General features: G+C 37.9%; 1 protein-coding gene across 3 annotated transcripts; it reads left to right on the top strand.

The window, feature by feature from the left end:
- The first annotated feature begins 3,405 nt into the window (after positions 1 to 3,405).
- avil (advillin) lies at positions 3,406 to 16,494 on the top strand. 3 transcript variants are annotated; one of them, XM_030729219.1, is made up of 19 exons: positions 3,406 to 3,465; positions 3,572 to 3,646; positions 3,868 to 4,064; positions 4,146 to 4,254; positions 4,345 to 4,455; positions 6,413 to 6,618; positions 6,704 to 6,782; positions 6,895 to 6,993; positions 7,077 to 7,230; positions 7,349 to 7,449; positions 9,789 to 9,926; positions 10,035 to 10,193; positions 11,493 to 11,672; positions 12,714 to 12,871; positions 12,941 to 13,085; positions 13,203 to 13,391; positions 13,473 to 13,535; positions 15,472 to 15,579; positions 16,381 to 16,494. In XM_030729219.1, exons 1-19 carry the CDS (start codon positions 3,406 to 3,408, stop codon positions 16,492 to 16,494), a joined length of 2,445 nt encoding a protein of 814 aa, XP_030585079.1. The 3 variants fall into 3 exon arrangements, with proteins under 3 accessions (XP_030585079.1, XP_030585078.1, XP_030585077.1); XM_030729218.1 differs by having other exon boundaries at positions 13,473 to 13,538; positions 15,469 to 15,579; XM_030729217.1 differs by having other exon boundaries at positions 13,473 to 13,544; positions 15,469 to 15,579.

Genomic DNA, 16,494 nt, shown 5'->3' with positions numbered 1-16,494 from the left:
CAGGACTTCAAATTTTGTCCCCCATCACTTACAGCTTACTGGACTGGAATTGGTTGCTAATTTATAAATCACTTTTCTGGTCTTACTGACCACTCAAAGCACTTTACACCACACACCACATTTAACCACAGATTCATCTGGTGCTTTATTCTGTACACTTTCTATATGATCCAGGGCCAATTTAGAATCATCAGTTAACCTAACATGCTTGTCTTTGGACTGGAGGAAAGATCCAGCTTCACCACTTGCAACACACAAATCCAAATTACAGCTTTATTAGCTTATTATCACACTTTAATGCTTGTCTTTCAGTTTCTTTTTCTTTGGTGCTGTTTATTGGCATATTTTGACATTGAACTATATGTTTCCTGCATCTGAGTCACCATGTCTGCAGCTCCAGTCCTCCTTCCTGGTTTATCTGAAAGCAGTGGGCTGTGGGCTGATTAAATACAAAGTTCAAAGAAAAAGTCCACTTTTTTCTCTGTTGTTTAAAATGGTCTGATCAGTCAGTATATCTGCTTCCCTTCTGTCTGGTCAGATTGTTGAGTTAACATGTGAATTGAATTTAGTCTTATTACAAAGGTGTCTGCAGTGTTTTCCAGGTGTAATAGCTCTTCCAGTGATAAGATTTCCAAACAATAGTTAGAGCAGTGAATTAGAGGGAGAGGGAAGAAAATAATGTTACCACCGTGTCTGCTCTTCTCTGTAATTATATGTCTACCTTGGCATACAAAAGTAAATGACATCAAAGATTCTTTTCTCAAAGTTTACTTACTGTGTTTTCCCATTTTTCTCTAAAACTAATTGTATGTATGTTGTTTTATTCTTATATTTGTTTTTGTATTTCTTTATATTAAATGTATTATAAAGTGCCGTGAAAAGGAGACAGACTTAAACCCCAGGCCACTGCATTTAGCCCTGTGCTAAGCCTGTGAGCACCAATAATTATTAATATTAAAATATTCCTCCAGCGTCTTACAGGTGTGTTGTTATGGAATAAAAAAATATTTTATACGTTAGACTGATGGGGCAATGGTGTAATAACATGCTTGTATGTAACCTGGCAATTAATGAAACCAGTACATCCAGTACAACATGTAAATATGAAATAGATTTTGCTAATCAAAACACTAGTATTTTCATAATTTATGGACCACAGTGGCATTGATTTGCATGTTCATATTTACAGACCCGCTGCAGCATGCAGTGTGTGGCATCCAGTCCACTGATACTGTCTCTGCTGATAATGGTGCAGGCATGTCATCGATCCATCGGGGCAGAAATGTTTGACCACAGGATAAAGGAAACCTCAGGGCAGTTTTCTACAGATTTGAACCGACCCTTCCCTCTGAGGGGGCAAGTGATCCCAAACCATTTCCTTTAATTTGTCACCTATCTGTAACCCCGGTGATAAAACATACAGTCAATGATACAATCAGTGACTATATAGAGGACTTTCATTTAAATTCTGCACGTTGAACTTTACTTATAACAAATCAGCTTACCGCATAAAGCCCCATAACATGTTTGTGGTTTAATTTGAGACCTGAGCAGGCTGTTTGGACACCTGCACTTCCTCTGTGACAGCATTAGACCCAAGGATCTTTCCATTCCTGAATCTGAACACGTAAAATTTGTCAGTGGTGTGCTAATTAACTGACTTCATTTTCCTACGGGTTGGACTCATTTGCAAATCTGCCACATTTCCTCTGAGGCCATCTCACCTTCATGTAGGGTTATGTATATGAGGTGGATCACACCACTAAAGCTTCAGCTGCTGTTTAGCATTACTACAGCTAAAGGTCTGTTGTGGCTACAGTGCTCAAGACTTATTTATGACTTCGGTTTGCACAGTTACTGATTGAGGTTTGTTTGTGTAAGGGCTGATTCATTTGAGCCTTTTTATGATGAACGAAACTGTCCTGTGATTTAACATGAATTTCAATTCTCATTCGGCCCCTGTAATCTCATCAGAACTAAATTCTGTGGGAATCTTCTACCACGAAGAACAGGAATGATGCTAAAGTGAAGGATGGAGCTTGGATGCTGGCACGCAGTCTCTTAAATATTTAAATAAGCAGTGCATTCATGAAAGACTGTCAGACTCTCAATGGACTGGCTAGTAAAAGAAAAAATCCTTATATGGGCACTTCAGAGCAGGTCCACGCTTTCTCAGGAGGGTGGGTTCAAAGTACTGCACAGTAGTTATTGCCTCCTAAAACAAAACACACCACCTATGTGTAATAATTGCCACAATCATTATACTTATTAAATGCACAGTGAGCATTTAAGGTAAACAATAGAGACAATTCTTTCTTTAAATTACTAGTAATTATATAAATAAATGATAATTGATGTTGATGTTATGAGCACCTGCAGCAGCTCTGTCTTACACTGTCTGTGCAACTTCTTTGTCACACCGTGTGAACTGAGTTGCCCCACTGCTGTCATTCCAGTGTTAATATTCACATTACTGTGAGTGAAATTATTATAAATCTGTTTATAAATTTTAAAAGTTTAAACATGTTTGTGTCGGGAGCAATGTTTGTATTGTACTATTTTGATTTGTAATATTAATCAAAAGTATATTAGTACAAGATAGAAATTGTACATTATTATATAATTATAATATATAATATTATCATTACTAGTAATATTGTTAGTAGTTGTAATAGTAGTAGTTAATATTAACTGGCAGTAACATATCATTATTCGATATTAGAGCAGTTTTTAGTACTACACAGAACATTTTTCTGTGTGCTGTACAATTAAAGTATTTTGTTATAAATCTGCAACCCCATTCAAACTATTTCAACCTTCTAAAAGCTCATTAACATGTGTTTTACTGGCAGTATATGTACTCACAGGTATCCATATATGGAGCAAATATGGTCCTCTTGGGCCAAGTGGGATGGGAAACTAATGAATGTGATGGTCAGTGTTACTGTGTGTTTATTTGAATATGAGCCAATCCTTTTTTTTTCTTTCTCTTTTTTTCTCAGCACATTTGCCTACAGGATTTTGCTTCTTCCTCAATGATTGGGCAGAATGCTCTGCAAGCTCGTGAAGCATGCAAACTCATGCAAATCTTTTCGGAGTGCTGTCAGGATGAGAATTGAGGGTCTCTTGTTATCAGTCAGGAAATCAGCTGTTGAGAGATCATATAAGCTTAGAGGAACCTGTGCATACAAGGATACTGGGTATGTACTCTTTGATAATTCATGAATTATGAGATTTGATCTGTAGTACTTCAGTTGATTATGAACTGGGGTTGGGGTTACTGTTTTGTAAAGCATTTTGTAAACAAAGAAATTATTTTCAATACACTAAAAAGACGGTTTCCTCTTCCAGAAAAAGAAAGCCAAGCTACTGAAGTGCCACTGAAACCGAGTGCGTCTGAGCAATATGGACTACACATTTCGAGCAGTAACCCGCAGCCCTGGGATTATAATTTGGAGAATTGAGGTAATTTTAATTGCTTCAGTAATAAGTAGTGATCTGTTGATAAAAATATAGATGTCTTTGGTGAATATGAAAGTAAAGCAACCACCTTTTTGCCATTGTGAAACAGAAAATGGAGCTGGTTCAAGTTCCCGATCAATCTCAAGGAAGCTTTTATGAGGGCGACTGCTATGTGCTTCTGTCTGTAAGTCTGGGATGGTCACTGATGCATTATTGTTGTTTTAGACTCAAGGACTGCCTGTTAATTATGCTGTTGCATTTTTACACTTTGCCATTTGCATTTGTGCTTTCCTTTGTGTGGCGAATAACTAGTAACTAAATGCTTTTGCCTTCACTGGATTACACATAAATGTCTCTGATTCATCATATGCACTACAGTTTTGACACTGTTTTGCACTTCTCCAGACCCAGAAGGTGGGCAGCTCTCTGTCTTATAATATCCACTACTGGATTGGCTCACAGTCGTCTCAGGATGAGCAGGGTGCAGCTGCTGTTTACACCGTACAACTCGATGAGTTTTTGGGCTCTTCCCCAGTTCAGCACAGAGAGGTCCAGGACTATGAATCTGATGTTTTCAGGGGCTACTTCAAACAAGGAATAATGTGAGTGAATACTAATGCCAGCACAGTGGGCATTAATAGAAAGTAAAAGAAACCACAAAAATGATCACCCTTATTTTTTAGCTACAAGAAAGGTGGAGTTGCATCAGGCATGAGGCACATCGAAACCAACACATATGATGTCAAGAGACTGCTTCATGTGAAAGGAAACAAAAGGGTGATTGCCAAGGAGGTGAGCCATACTTCAAAGTGGTTCTATAACATTGTAGGGCACATGGTATCATATAGAAATTATTATGCTTTATGCCTCAATTTCTTTCAGGTGGAGATGAGCTGGAAGAGCTTTAACCTTTCGGATGTTTTTTTGTTGGACTTGGGCAAGAGCATTGTTCAGTGGAATGGACCAAAGAGTAACAGACAGGAAAGGCTCAAAGTAAGATTTGTTTGAACTGTAATGGTGCTGCTGGATGGAAGATTCATGTTGGAATGTGTGTTTAAGTAGAAATTAGAAAAGCCTGTGCAACAATGGCATGTGATGAGTAACCTCTATAAACCTGGTGTAACTCTCACCTCCACTGTTCTTGTGTGGTATAGTTACAAATTACTCAGATTTAAATAACTACTTTCTCAACTCTGTTCTTTCCTGGATGTATGTAATATATAATACTTTTACTCCTTTCACTAGTTAAATATGATTACTAAACCTGACATAAAGGGTTGTAGGCATGCACAGGTAAAGGTTGTTTCCCTCTTCCTGCAGAGAGTTGGACCCTCTACAGGACAGATGATATCATTGCAAGAAAAACCAGAACTTTCAGATTGTAAACTGCTTTAGTGTAGTGAATATTTACATATATGCTCCAGGTGATTCAGTCATGTATGATTTATAGTAAGCTCACATGTTCACCCACTTTGCATGTGCCATGATAAAAAGCAGGTCACCAACAAACCCCTGCAGAAAATGAAATAACATCAATTTAATGCTGGTAAAATTTGTTTCTGCAGCGCTGAAAAAATATTCACAGCCTGAAGTAAAATAAAGGTTTTAATACCACTCAGTAAAAACAGACCAAGAAAAAGGCCAGCATTCAAAATAATATTGAAGTAAAGGTAAATAATGTGGATTTGAATATGAGTCATTTTAAGGCCATCACACACAGCTGTTTGTCTGCTGGCACTTGTTTTTTTGTTTTGTTTTTTACCAACTGACTCACTGCACCTGTGAGCAGGCAGGTGACTGTGCTTAATGTAGTAAACAAATCCTCAGAGTAATAAATAAAACTCTGATGAATCATCATCATAGTATTATCATAATATTCTGTAATTTTTTAATTTTTGATCATTTCTTATTATATTCCACACCATAACAGACCCAATGTTAAAATCATTCATCTGCACCCCCTGCTCTCAGAGGATTCTTGGACTGTGTTGGCAGTCGAGTTGCCAGAAGGTTTAGAGCAGGGGTGCTCAAACTTGGCCCCCTACTTCCGGTCTGCGAATTGATGTCAAAAATAACATACAATTTGGCCCTTTAAGTTACGTTTTTTGACATTTCGCTTAACCCTCATAATTGGAGGGGAGGGCGAAATGTCAAAAAACGTAACTTAAAGGGCCAAATTGTATGTTATTTTTGACATCAATTCGCGGACTGGAATGAGGTGGGGCCGGAAGCGGCCCACGGGCCGCAAATTTGGGCACCCCTGGTTTAGGGCATCTACTAGAAAGAGACTTTACCAAGACATCCTCTGGTTAGTCTGTAGTGTAGGAGTATAACTTCATACCCATAAAAATGAGAGAATTAGGAAGCTTGGCAATGATTAAAACCAGCCTCAAGCTGGGGAGAAAATTTCCCCACCAGTGTTAGCCTTTTGTATTTATTCTGTTCATAATTTTACACAGTTTAGCACTTTTTAGTGTTTTTGTTGTTCTGTGTTTTTCTACCAGCTCAGAAACAGATGCAAATTAGTGGTTGGCTAACTCTGGTGCAATTCTTTTTTATTGCACATCTTTCCTGGAAGTTAAATAACACATAAAGGAATAAAGGGAGAATTTTGATCTAAGAAACCCACACAGACAGTCTGAGAGGAAACGCAGCACCATTTTATATTTGGCAAGATGTCTGTTTCTGCAGTGTTGAAGAGACTCTGGGATAATTTGGTTTGTAAAAAACGCAGAAAATTATAACCACACAAAACACAGTTTATCTGAGGGGTTGGACCAAGTTATGTTTGGGATATTAGTATGAAAATAACCTTAACGTTTGTTTGTCAGGAGTTACTTCCCAACAGCATTTATGTAGCACTTTGAAAATAAGCTTTTACTGCATGTTAGAGTGTTGAGTGCCTAGTATGTAAAGTAAAATTTTACATTGCTGTACTTCTGCTTCTCAGGGCATGCTGTTGGCCAAAGATATCCGAGACAGGGAGAGAGGAGGTCGGGCAGAGGTCAGAGTGGTCGAGGGTGATGCTGAGAGTAGCGCTTCTCAGACCATGGAGATCATGACAGAGGTACTTGGAGAAAGAACCGTCGAGCTGAAGGATGGACCTCCTGACGAAATAGTTGACCAGGAACAGAAGGGAATAGTCACGCTTTACCAGTGAGAAGCTCAAATGTCTTAAATGTAGTTTGTGAGAACTTATCCATATTAAGATTCAATGTTAATGTCTTTCCTTTCATTTCAGTGTGTCAGATGCAGATGGTCAGATGACAGTCACAGAAGTTGCTACGAGACCACTAGTTCAGGATCTCCTCAACCATGAAGTAAGCTGGTGTTTTATTCAACCCTATAATGAGCTAAAGCTGAACCTCCATGTTCACTGAAGTATGCTTACTTTGTTCTGTATAATTATCATGTATGATCTTATTATTTTAGGACTGCTACATCCTGGACCAGGGAGGGCTGAAGATCTTTGTGTGGAAGGGGAAGAAAGCAAACAAAGCTGAAAGACAGGCTGCTATGACCAGAGCTTTGGTGAGTGACACTATTGTGCTTGTGCTTAATTGATCAACTGTGGCATATTTATCTCCTGTGTTGTGACTGATTTGGTGTTGTAGGAGTTCATTAAAGTGAAAAACTACCCAATCACTACAAATGTGGAGACAGTGAATGATGGGGCAGAGTCAGCTCTCTTCAAGCAGCTGTTCCAGAGGTGGACTGTGAAGGACCAGACTCAAGGTCTGGGAAAAGCAAACACAAGAGGAAGGGTTGGTACGTGTATCAGTAAATTCAGAAAAAATAACCAAACACACAAAACAAAAAAGTGTTTACGTGTTTCTTCCTATAACAATATATTTATGACATAGTTTTATGGCCATATTTTCTTTAGCTCATGTCACAAAAGAAAAATTTGATGCTTCACTGATGCACGCGATGCCAGAGGTTGCTGCACAAGAGAGGATGGTGGACAACGGCACAGGACAAGTGGAGGTATTTAAGCAAATGCACTCTAAATTTAACATTTTTATGAATTGTGTGGCTGTCCAGATTTTTGTTTTAATAAAAGCATCAGAGAAGCACAAGAAAATGGATGGATGGATGGACGGACGGATGGATGGATGGATGAATGGATGGATGATGGATGAATGGATGGATGGACGGACGAATGGATGGATGAATGGATGGAACACTGTCATTTGAAAAAGAAAGTTTTTCACTGGGTTCTGTGCAGTCCTGTGAAAAATGAAGTCCACCCTCACTGCTTCCATAGGAATTCAGAGGGTCAGCCAGGTGCTGCTAATCAAATGCACTTGATTAACTGATTCTCAGTTTGTATAAACACCTCTTTAAAAGCATAGATTTAAGTGTATGTTAACACAAGGCCAAGGAGAAAAGACATCAGCAGTGATCTCAGAGAAGCAGTTGTTGCTGTTCATCAATCTGAGAAAGGCTATAAGGCCATTTCCAAACAATGTGAAGTTCATCATTCTACAGTAAGAAAGATTATTCACAAGTGGAAAACATTCAAGACAGTTGCCAATTTTCCCATCACTGGACTTCCCCACAAATTAATTCCAAGGTCTGTAGATCGGCCAGCCTCTCCTGTACGGGAAGTCTGGTACAGGAAGTCTGGATTGGTTTTAAAGGATTAGAGTTTCTGATTCCAAGGAGTATTCCCCAACAGGTAATGCAGAAGTTAATCAAGACGATGGTGAGGAGACTTGCCTAGCTCTAACTGTCCCTACCTTTCCAGATGTCTACCCTGCTGTCCTCTGACTGTGGAATACAAAAAACCCAAGAGGTACACCTCAGACTCTGCAGGCAACAGTGGGCATGTTAAATGTTCATGATAGTACAATTAGAAAAAGATTGGACAGGTATGGCTTATTTGGAAGGGTTGCCAAGAGAAAGCCTCTTCTCTCTAAAAAGAACATGGTAGCACGGTTTAGGTTTGCAAAGTTACATCTGAGCAAAAAACAAGACTTCTGGAACAATATCCATTGGACAAATGAGACCAAAGTGGAGGCGTCTGGCCATAATGCACAGCACCAAAACCAAACACAGCATATCAGCAAAAACACCTCATACCAAATGTCAAGCACAATGATGGAGGGGTGATGATTTGGGCTTGTTTTGCGGCGACAGGATCTCGGACACCCACAGTCTTTGAGTCAACCATAAACTCTTATGTGTACCAAAGTATTCGAGAGTCAAACACAAGGCCATCTGTCTGACAGCTAAAGCCTGGCCTAAAAGCTTGGCCCAAAGCAATAAGACAATTACCCCTAGCACAGCAACAAATCTCCAACTGAATGGCTGAAGAAAAAAAAAAAGTCTTGCAATGACCCGGTCAAAGAACAGACCTCAACCCAAATGAAATACTGTGGAGGGACCCTAACTGAAGTTGCACAAATGCCTACAAAGTTCACTGAACTGGATGCTGTCAAGATGAGTGGGCCAAAATTCCTCCACAACAATGTGAGTGACTGATAAAGTGATTAAAAAAATGATCAAGATATTGCTGCTAATGCTGGTTCTACAAGTTTTTCAAGCCAGAACGGCCCGAGTTGTCAACTCTTTGGTCAGCTCGATTTTGTTTGGTAATATGCGTCAATCAAGATGCTTTTTCCATATAAAGCACAATTTAAAAAAGAACAGGTGGCACTAATACTATTAATAGCACTTGCTCTGTTCTATTCAAGTGTCCCACTAACCCCTGATTCATTTCATTTACACTTGTGCTTTTTCTGCTGTCAAACGGTATTATGTGAGTGTGTGACCCTGCAACTATTCTTGACTTCAGGCTCTCCTGTAGGTTTATTCAGTTCCACTGAGTATAAAAAGCATAACTTACTGACACATGAGCCAAATTTGATGATACACAAGTGAATCCAACAAGAGTCTTGGATGAAGTTGTTAGACACAAAATAAATTTCATATATTTTATGCTAAACTTGTGAGAAATTCAATGAACGAGAGAAAGAAAGACTTGAAGACTCCTCCCACACCATAAATAGTCAGATATATAACAATAACCTGACAATACTTATTTTTTTATTTAAACCCTAAGTAAAGAACAGCACAGGCTGCTTTCAATTTTCCAACCATCCATTACTTTTTTTCTTATTGTGTAATGAGCATTTCAGCCTCATGGGGTCACTAGTATACTTAAAGATTTAAAAAACTTTAAATCTGGAGAACATAAAATACTGCTGATGCTGCTCTCTGGTCTGTTTGAAGCTTTCAGCTCTTCATGTTCAGCTTTCATGCCGGTGAATTCAAAGGGAAAGTGCAGATCTTCCATGTTAATTTCATTTTGATGTGCCCAGGTGTGGAGAATTGAAAATCTGGAGCCAGTCCCTGTGGACCCCCAGTGGTATGGATACTTCTATGGTGGAGACTGCTACCTGATCCTGTACACTTACTTGGTTAACAACAGGAAGTGCTACCTGCTCTATATATGGCAGGTGAGGACACTGTTGTAGAAATTCAGGATCACACACTGAAGCCTTTTTTTTTTTCTGATTATTACTTCACTGTGTGAGATTACACTAGCGTGTCACTTAAAATTTTAGGGGCGTCATGCGACACAGGATGAGCTGGCTGCCTCGGCTTTCCAGGCTGTGAACTTAGATCAAAAGTACAATGATGAGCCTGTTCAAGTGAGAGTAACTATGGGCAAGGAGCCGAGACACTTCATGGCAATGTTCAAAGGAAAAATGGTTATCTTTGAAGTAAGACTCTTCTCTGAATTTACCCTCATTTTAACTGAAACATGCATCCTGCTTGTGTTTTTATAACAGGAGACAGTAGCACTTCGTAATACAGCCCCTGAGTATGCTTGTTATTCCCCAATTCTCCTGGAATTTCAATGTGTTACACTAAAATTACAATGTAATTTTACTTACAAATCCTTATTGGTAGATACACTTTAATAACAAGTAAATAAGTAAACTTTTTACAGAGAAGAACAAAGAAAGGCGGTGCAAATTATACTGTAAGTAATTTTAAGTAATATGTAACCACGTTACTTTCTGGTGTTTTACAGGAAAGGAGACTCAAATTATACTGCAAGTAATTTAAACCATTGGTGGCTTACCTTTGCCTTTTTACATTTTTATTGTGCATTATACTGGGGTGCATCATGGATGTTCCACTGTTCAAATGTCCTTTTATATTACACATAAAACTGTGATAAGGACATAATAATAAACATCAGCAAATATTACAGGGCATAGGCCTGTATGATCTTATACTGATGGAGCCAAGTCTAATTAGATTTTTTTCATTCACAAAAACAATTTAACCATCAACCAGAACTTTAAAAAGTACTGCAAGAAAACTACAAAAAAACAAAAAACAAAAAAATGATGTGACTGAAGATTTTCTTTAGGACTCCTGGACAGTAATTTGTTCTATAATTATTATACAAACACAAAATTGGACACAACAGAATTAATAATAAACTGCTGTTATTAGATTAGATTATTTCTTTATTTGTTTAAGAAGGACAACACATATTGACAAACATCTGTAACAATGTAAAATATGCCAGATTATAGCCTTAAGGCTAATTTCCATCCGTAGTCCTCCGTAGTATTAATTATGAATACTTTTATTTATACTTTATTTGTACAGTTTAGTTATTTCTTTGCTTTCTTTTTGTCCTTTCTACAAAAAAAGCACTACATAATACAGCCCACAGCCCTAAAAGTACTGCATATTTACAGTCTAAGAAGAGTAAATTTTGGTTGTTTTTCCAGTAAATTACCTGGTAGCAGAGACTGCTTAACACCGCTCACACAATATTTAAGATTACTTAGAATATAATTAGTTCTTCTGTTCTGTAAAAACTTGAATTATTAGTCCCTTATTCTATTGTACATAAATGTATTTGTAGTTAAATATAATTACATTGTAACACAAGTAAAATACATTGAAATTCCATTTATTTCTATAGGAATTACACCCTTAGTGGTGAGATATATTATAAAGTACTACTGGATATAGAACATTTCTTTTCTTTCCTGTAGGGAGGCACATCTAGAAAAGGATCTTCTGAGCCTGAGCCTCCAGTGAGATTGTTCCAGGTTCATGGCTCTGACCCATTTAACACAAAAACCTTTGAGGTTCCAGCCTTGGCCTCCTCTCTGAACTCCAGTGATGTGTTTTTGCTCAAGAGCCACTCAGGAATGCATCTGTGGTGTGGAAAGGTAAAAATTTGAGGCAGAGAACTTGATGGACTGTTTAGAACATTTTTGCCCTAAATTGACTCTCATAATAATAGAGTTTATGGCTAAAGGTATTTGGACAAAAATGCATAGCTACTTCTGTGCATTTTTGCTGAAGATTTCTTCTCCACATTGTGGGGTGAGTCTCATTTAACACAGTATAAATTATTAAAAAAAAAAAAATTATATATATATATATATATATATATATATATATATATATATATATATATATATATATATATATATATATATATATATATATATAAAATGTTATCATTTTGCATTTTTTTAAGTACCTAATGCAACAGTAGTTTTTTTTTTTTGGTTTTTTTTTAACAAAAGGTTTCATATTTTTGGATAATGAACTGACACGAGACTAAAGCTTCTTGCAGCTGATCCCTCGTCACAGCTCCACATGTTTGATTTAGCAGTTTTACATGTTTTACATTATAATACAGAATTTTTATGAAGATATAAATTTAACTATGCTGTAAGATCAGTAAAGAAATAGTTTCACAGTTTGATGGTGAGAAATGCTACAGGCCTGGACAGGCCCCTGGCCTTTACTCTGTCAGCTCTTTGGGTGGAGCTGAAAGCCAGACTTTAACATCTATCATCAGGGCTCATCATCACTAATGCTCTTGTGGCTGAAGAGAATCTAATCCCATGGGAAGGAAGGCCTCATTAGAAGAATGAAAAACAATGGATAGTCAATAACTGTAAATGAATATAATTGGTTAGTCCACATACTTTTGAGCATGTAGTAGCAAATAAGTACTAGGACTTATTTGCTTTCTAGCCTGTCTCTCAGTGAGCATCCGCCCTGCTGTGGCTTTGCTGAGTCGAACAGTTAATCTCTACCAGCTGCTGACTCAGCAGGCATGACTCGCCTCTCAGGAATCACAAACCTGTCACAAGATTTCATTATTTTCTTAAACCAGATTAAATGAAATAATATTAAAATTTCCAGCACAATAAATGCCTATTGATCATCTTTCGGGGCAACTTTTTGCAAACCAGGGATCAAGTGGAGATGAGAGAGCGATGGCAAAAGAGGTCAGCGCAGCGATTAGCCGGAACTCACCAGGAGGATCTGAGGAGATTGTGGCAGAGGGTCAGGAACCCATTGAATTTTGGGCACTGCTTGGGGGGAAAGCTCCCTATGCAAGTGACAAGAGGTGAGGATGATATAAATAGTTGAACCAGCAGCTTTGAGCGCAGTAGCCCACATTATGTTTTGTCCACAGATTGCAGCAGGTAGTTCTAGACCATCAGCCGCGCCTGTTTGAATGCTCCAATAAGACGGGGCGTTTCATTGTAACTGAGGTGACTCAGTTCATACAGGAGGACCTCAGTGAGGATGATGTCATGCTACTTGACACATGGGACCAGGTATACCATTTGTGAGATTATTAATATACACATGACAAAAAAAATAACAACAAAAAACCCTTACTTCTGAAACTGTTATTTTAATCACATTGTGCTTCTTCGTCTTGTTGCTCTCAGCTGTTTATCTGGATTGGTAAAGAGGCCAATGAGGAAGAGCGCAAAGAGTCAGTGACAACATGCCAAGAGTATCTGCGGACCCACCCAGGGCACAGAGATCCAGACACACCCATTGTCTTGATCAAGCAAGGCTACGAGCCACCCACGTTCACCGGGTGGTTTACAGCCTGGGATCCCACCAAATGGAGTGTGAGTGCTACGCTTTCAAACTGAAATGGGGATCCCCTTTTTTATAATTAAAATAATCTAACAAATGTTTCTCTCTTTCAGGGAGGAAAGAGCTACGAGGAGCTGAAGAAGGAATTTGGAGATGTAGCATCACCCGTTAATGTTGTTGTGAAAGTATGTAGAGTTTTGTTCATTTCTCAAGCTTTTTTAGACTAAACTTACAATATAAGTTTTATGTTAGCATTAAATCTTAACTCATGAATTATTATATTTAAAAGATTTAGAATTTTTTTTTTCTGTCATGGACCATGCACAAAACCATCATGCCATAATCTCCTGCGTGGACTGTAGCTATAACTATGGAAGAGCATTAGGGCCACTAGAAAAAAAAAATGGGGCATTGGCTGCCCTTTTTTTTTTCCAATGCCCCATTTTTTTGTGAAACTTTTTTTTTTTTTTTTTAATTTTTTGGCCACAGCGGCTTTTGTCTACAGTGGAGAGTGACAGGAAATGGGGGAAGGATACAGGGGAAGACAGGCGGGCAAATTGGCGACAGGCCGGGACATGAACCCACGCCGCCCGCACCGCAACGCGGCGTGTGTATGTGGTCGCCGGCTTCACCACTAAGCCACCCAGGCGCCCGTGAAACTATTTCTTTACTGATCTTACATCATAGTTAAATTTATATCTTCATAAAAATTCAAAATTGCTATCTGTAATTACATTATCTCAGAATTCTGACATTAATCTCAGAATTCTGACTTTTTTCTCAGAAGTCAGAATTCTGAGATTAATGTCAGACTTCTGAGAAAAAAAGTCAGAATTCTGACATTAATCTCAGAATTCTGACTTCTGAGAAAAAAGTCAGAATTCTGAGACTAATGTCAGAATTCTGAGAAAAAGAATTCTGACTTTTTTCTCAGAAGTCAGAATTCTGCGATTGATGTCAGAATTCTCAGAAAAAAAGCCAGAATTCTGACTTTTTTCTCAGAAGTCAGAATTCTGAGATTAATGTCAGAATTCTGAGATTAATGTCAGACTTCTGAGAAAAAAGTCAGAATTCTGACATTAATCTCAGAATTCTGATGGAGATTAATGTTAGAATTCTGAGAAAAAGAATTCTGACTTTTTTCTCAGAAGTCAGAATTCTGAGATTGATGTCAGAATTCTCAGAAAAAAAGTCAGAATTCTGACTTTTTTCTCAGAAGTCAGAATTCTGAGATTAATGTCAGAATTCTGAGATTAATGTTAGACTTCTGAGAAAAAAACGTCATAATTGTAAGATTAATTTCAGAATTCCGAGGAAAAGTCAGAATTCTGAGAAAAAAGTCAGAATTCTGAGATTAAGGTCAGAATTTTGAGAAAAAAGGCAGAATTCTGACTTTAATCTCAAAATTCGGGCTGCCCTTTTTTTCCCCCCAATGCCCCATTTTTTATTTATTTATTTATTTTTTTAGTGGCCCTAATCCTCTTCCGTATATAACACATAAGAGCAAGGAGTCAGAAGTTCAAACACGATGCAAACATTTATTGTTGATAAGTCAAAATCTACGAACAAACAAACAAACACAAAGAGCAAGACTGAGGAATCCAGAAATCAGTAAACTGCCACAGCACACAGCTAAGTGGACAACATGACACAGAACACAAAGTAAAACGAGTGAATAAATATAAATGCTCTAAACATTAACAGAAACCAGATTACAAAATAAAGACTATGAACCCTAAAGGCTAAACGCAAGAACCTGAGGAAGACTAAAACAACAATCTCCAAAGAAGAGACAAAAAACATGATACACAAGAGCACAGGAGATGTTAGAATAAACACAAGGAATCAAACATAAACATAAACATAAACAAACCAGGCAGAAAATCTAAGATTGAACAAGAAATCAGAGTCCAAAAAACTCAAACCTCTGGGTCCAAGAGCCAGAAAAGATGCCAATAAAGGCCAAAAACCTGCATTAACAAAGTATAGTACCAAGAACTGTAAACATATGCATCAAAAAGATTTTTTATATCTGAACTTTAGGTAGTTAGTAGGTTAATAACACTGCATAGACTAAGATGTGTTTGTTCCTTTATTGTTTTTTTCTAGGAGCAGAATGGTACGGAAAGTGTGAAAAGCTTTCAGTGTTTTCCACGTGATGCTTTGGTTAACAAGCATGCCAGTGAGCTACCAGAGGGTGTTGATCCCACACAGAAAGAGGTGTGTATCATGCATGTGTGCGTGTGTCAGGGGAGCAGGTGTATTAAGTCTTAACTTAAGACAGTGCTTCTCTGAGACAGTTCAATTTGTCTAATAAAAAAACAGTGTAGGCAGAGCAGATGCTCAAAGATTAGGAGTTATCCTTCCAGCCATTTTCTTTAACCATTTGTCCTATTAAAGATCACAGGGGGGCTGGAACCTATCCCACCTATCATGAATGAATGAATGAATGCCTTTTATTGTCATTATACAGGATGTACAATGAGATAGGAGGGCCACTCCTGTTCAGTGCCATGCAATAGAAAATCAAATTCTCTAAAATAAAAAATAAAAATATTATAGTCTAGTATAATCAAGAACTAGGACATAGGTTCCATGCACACCAGTCTACTGCATAGCTAACACAGAGATTCAACCAACTATTCACATCTCTAGCTAATTTAGAATAATCACTTAATCTGCATGTCTTTGGAGGGTGGGAAGAAGCCGGACATGAACATGGAGAGAATTCACATAAGTACAGGGAGAACATGCAAGCTCTGTTTAAGCCACAGAAAATGCTAAATTATTATCCTTACTCTGGGAATGTTATTATATTTATCTGCAAAATTTCACATTCAAGACCAGATAGTTCCAGATTTCTACATGTGTCTGTTTATTCATTAACTCAGAATGTCATTCAGTTATAATTTGTTACAGTGATGATTTGCATTTGTCACCAGTGACAGACTGAAGAATCCTGCAGCTCAACAAAACAACACATGTGCCATCACTCACTGAACTTTGTTGCCTCATTTGCAGAAATACCTCTCCGACTCTGACTTCACCATCATATTTGGGATCACCAGAGATGAGTTCATGCGCTTGCCGCAGTGGAAACAGCTGAACGTGAAAAAAGAAAAAATGATGTTTTGA

The sequence above is a fragment of the Archocentrus centrarchus genome, chromosome 5, assembly GCF_007364275.1.
Source record: "Archocentrus centrarchus isolate MPI-CPG fArcCen1 chromosome 5, fArcCen1, whole genome shotgun sequence".
Taxonomy (NCBI): Eukaryota; Metazoa; Chordata; class Actinopteri; order Cichliformes; family Cichlidae; genus Archocentrus; species Archocentrus centrarchus.
The sequence above is the reverse complement of the archived record's forward strand: the minus strand, read 5'-3'. Positions and strand labels throughout refer to the sequence as shown.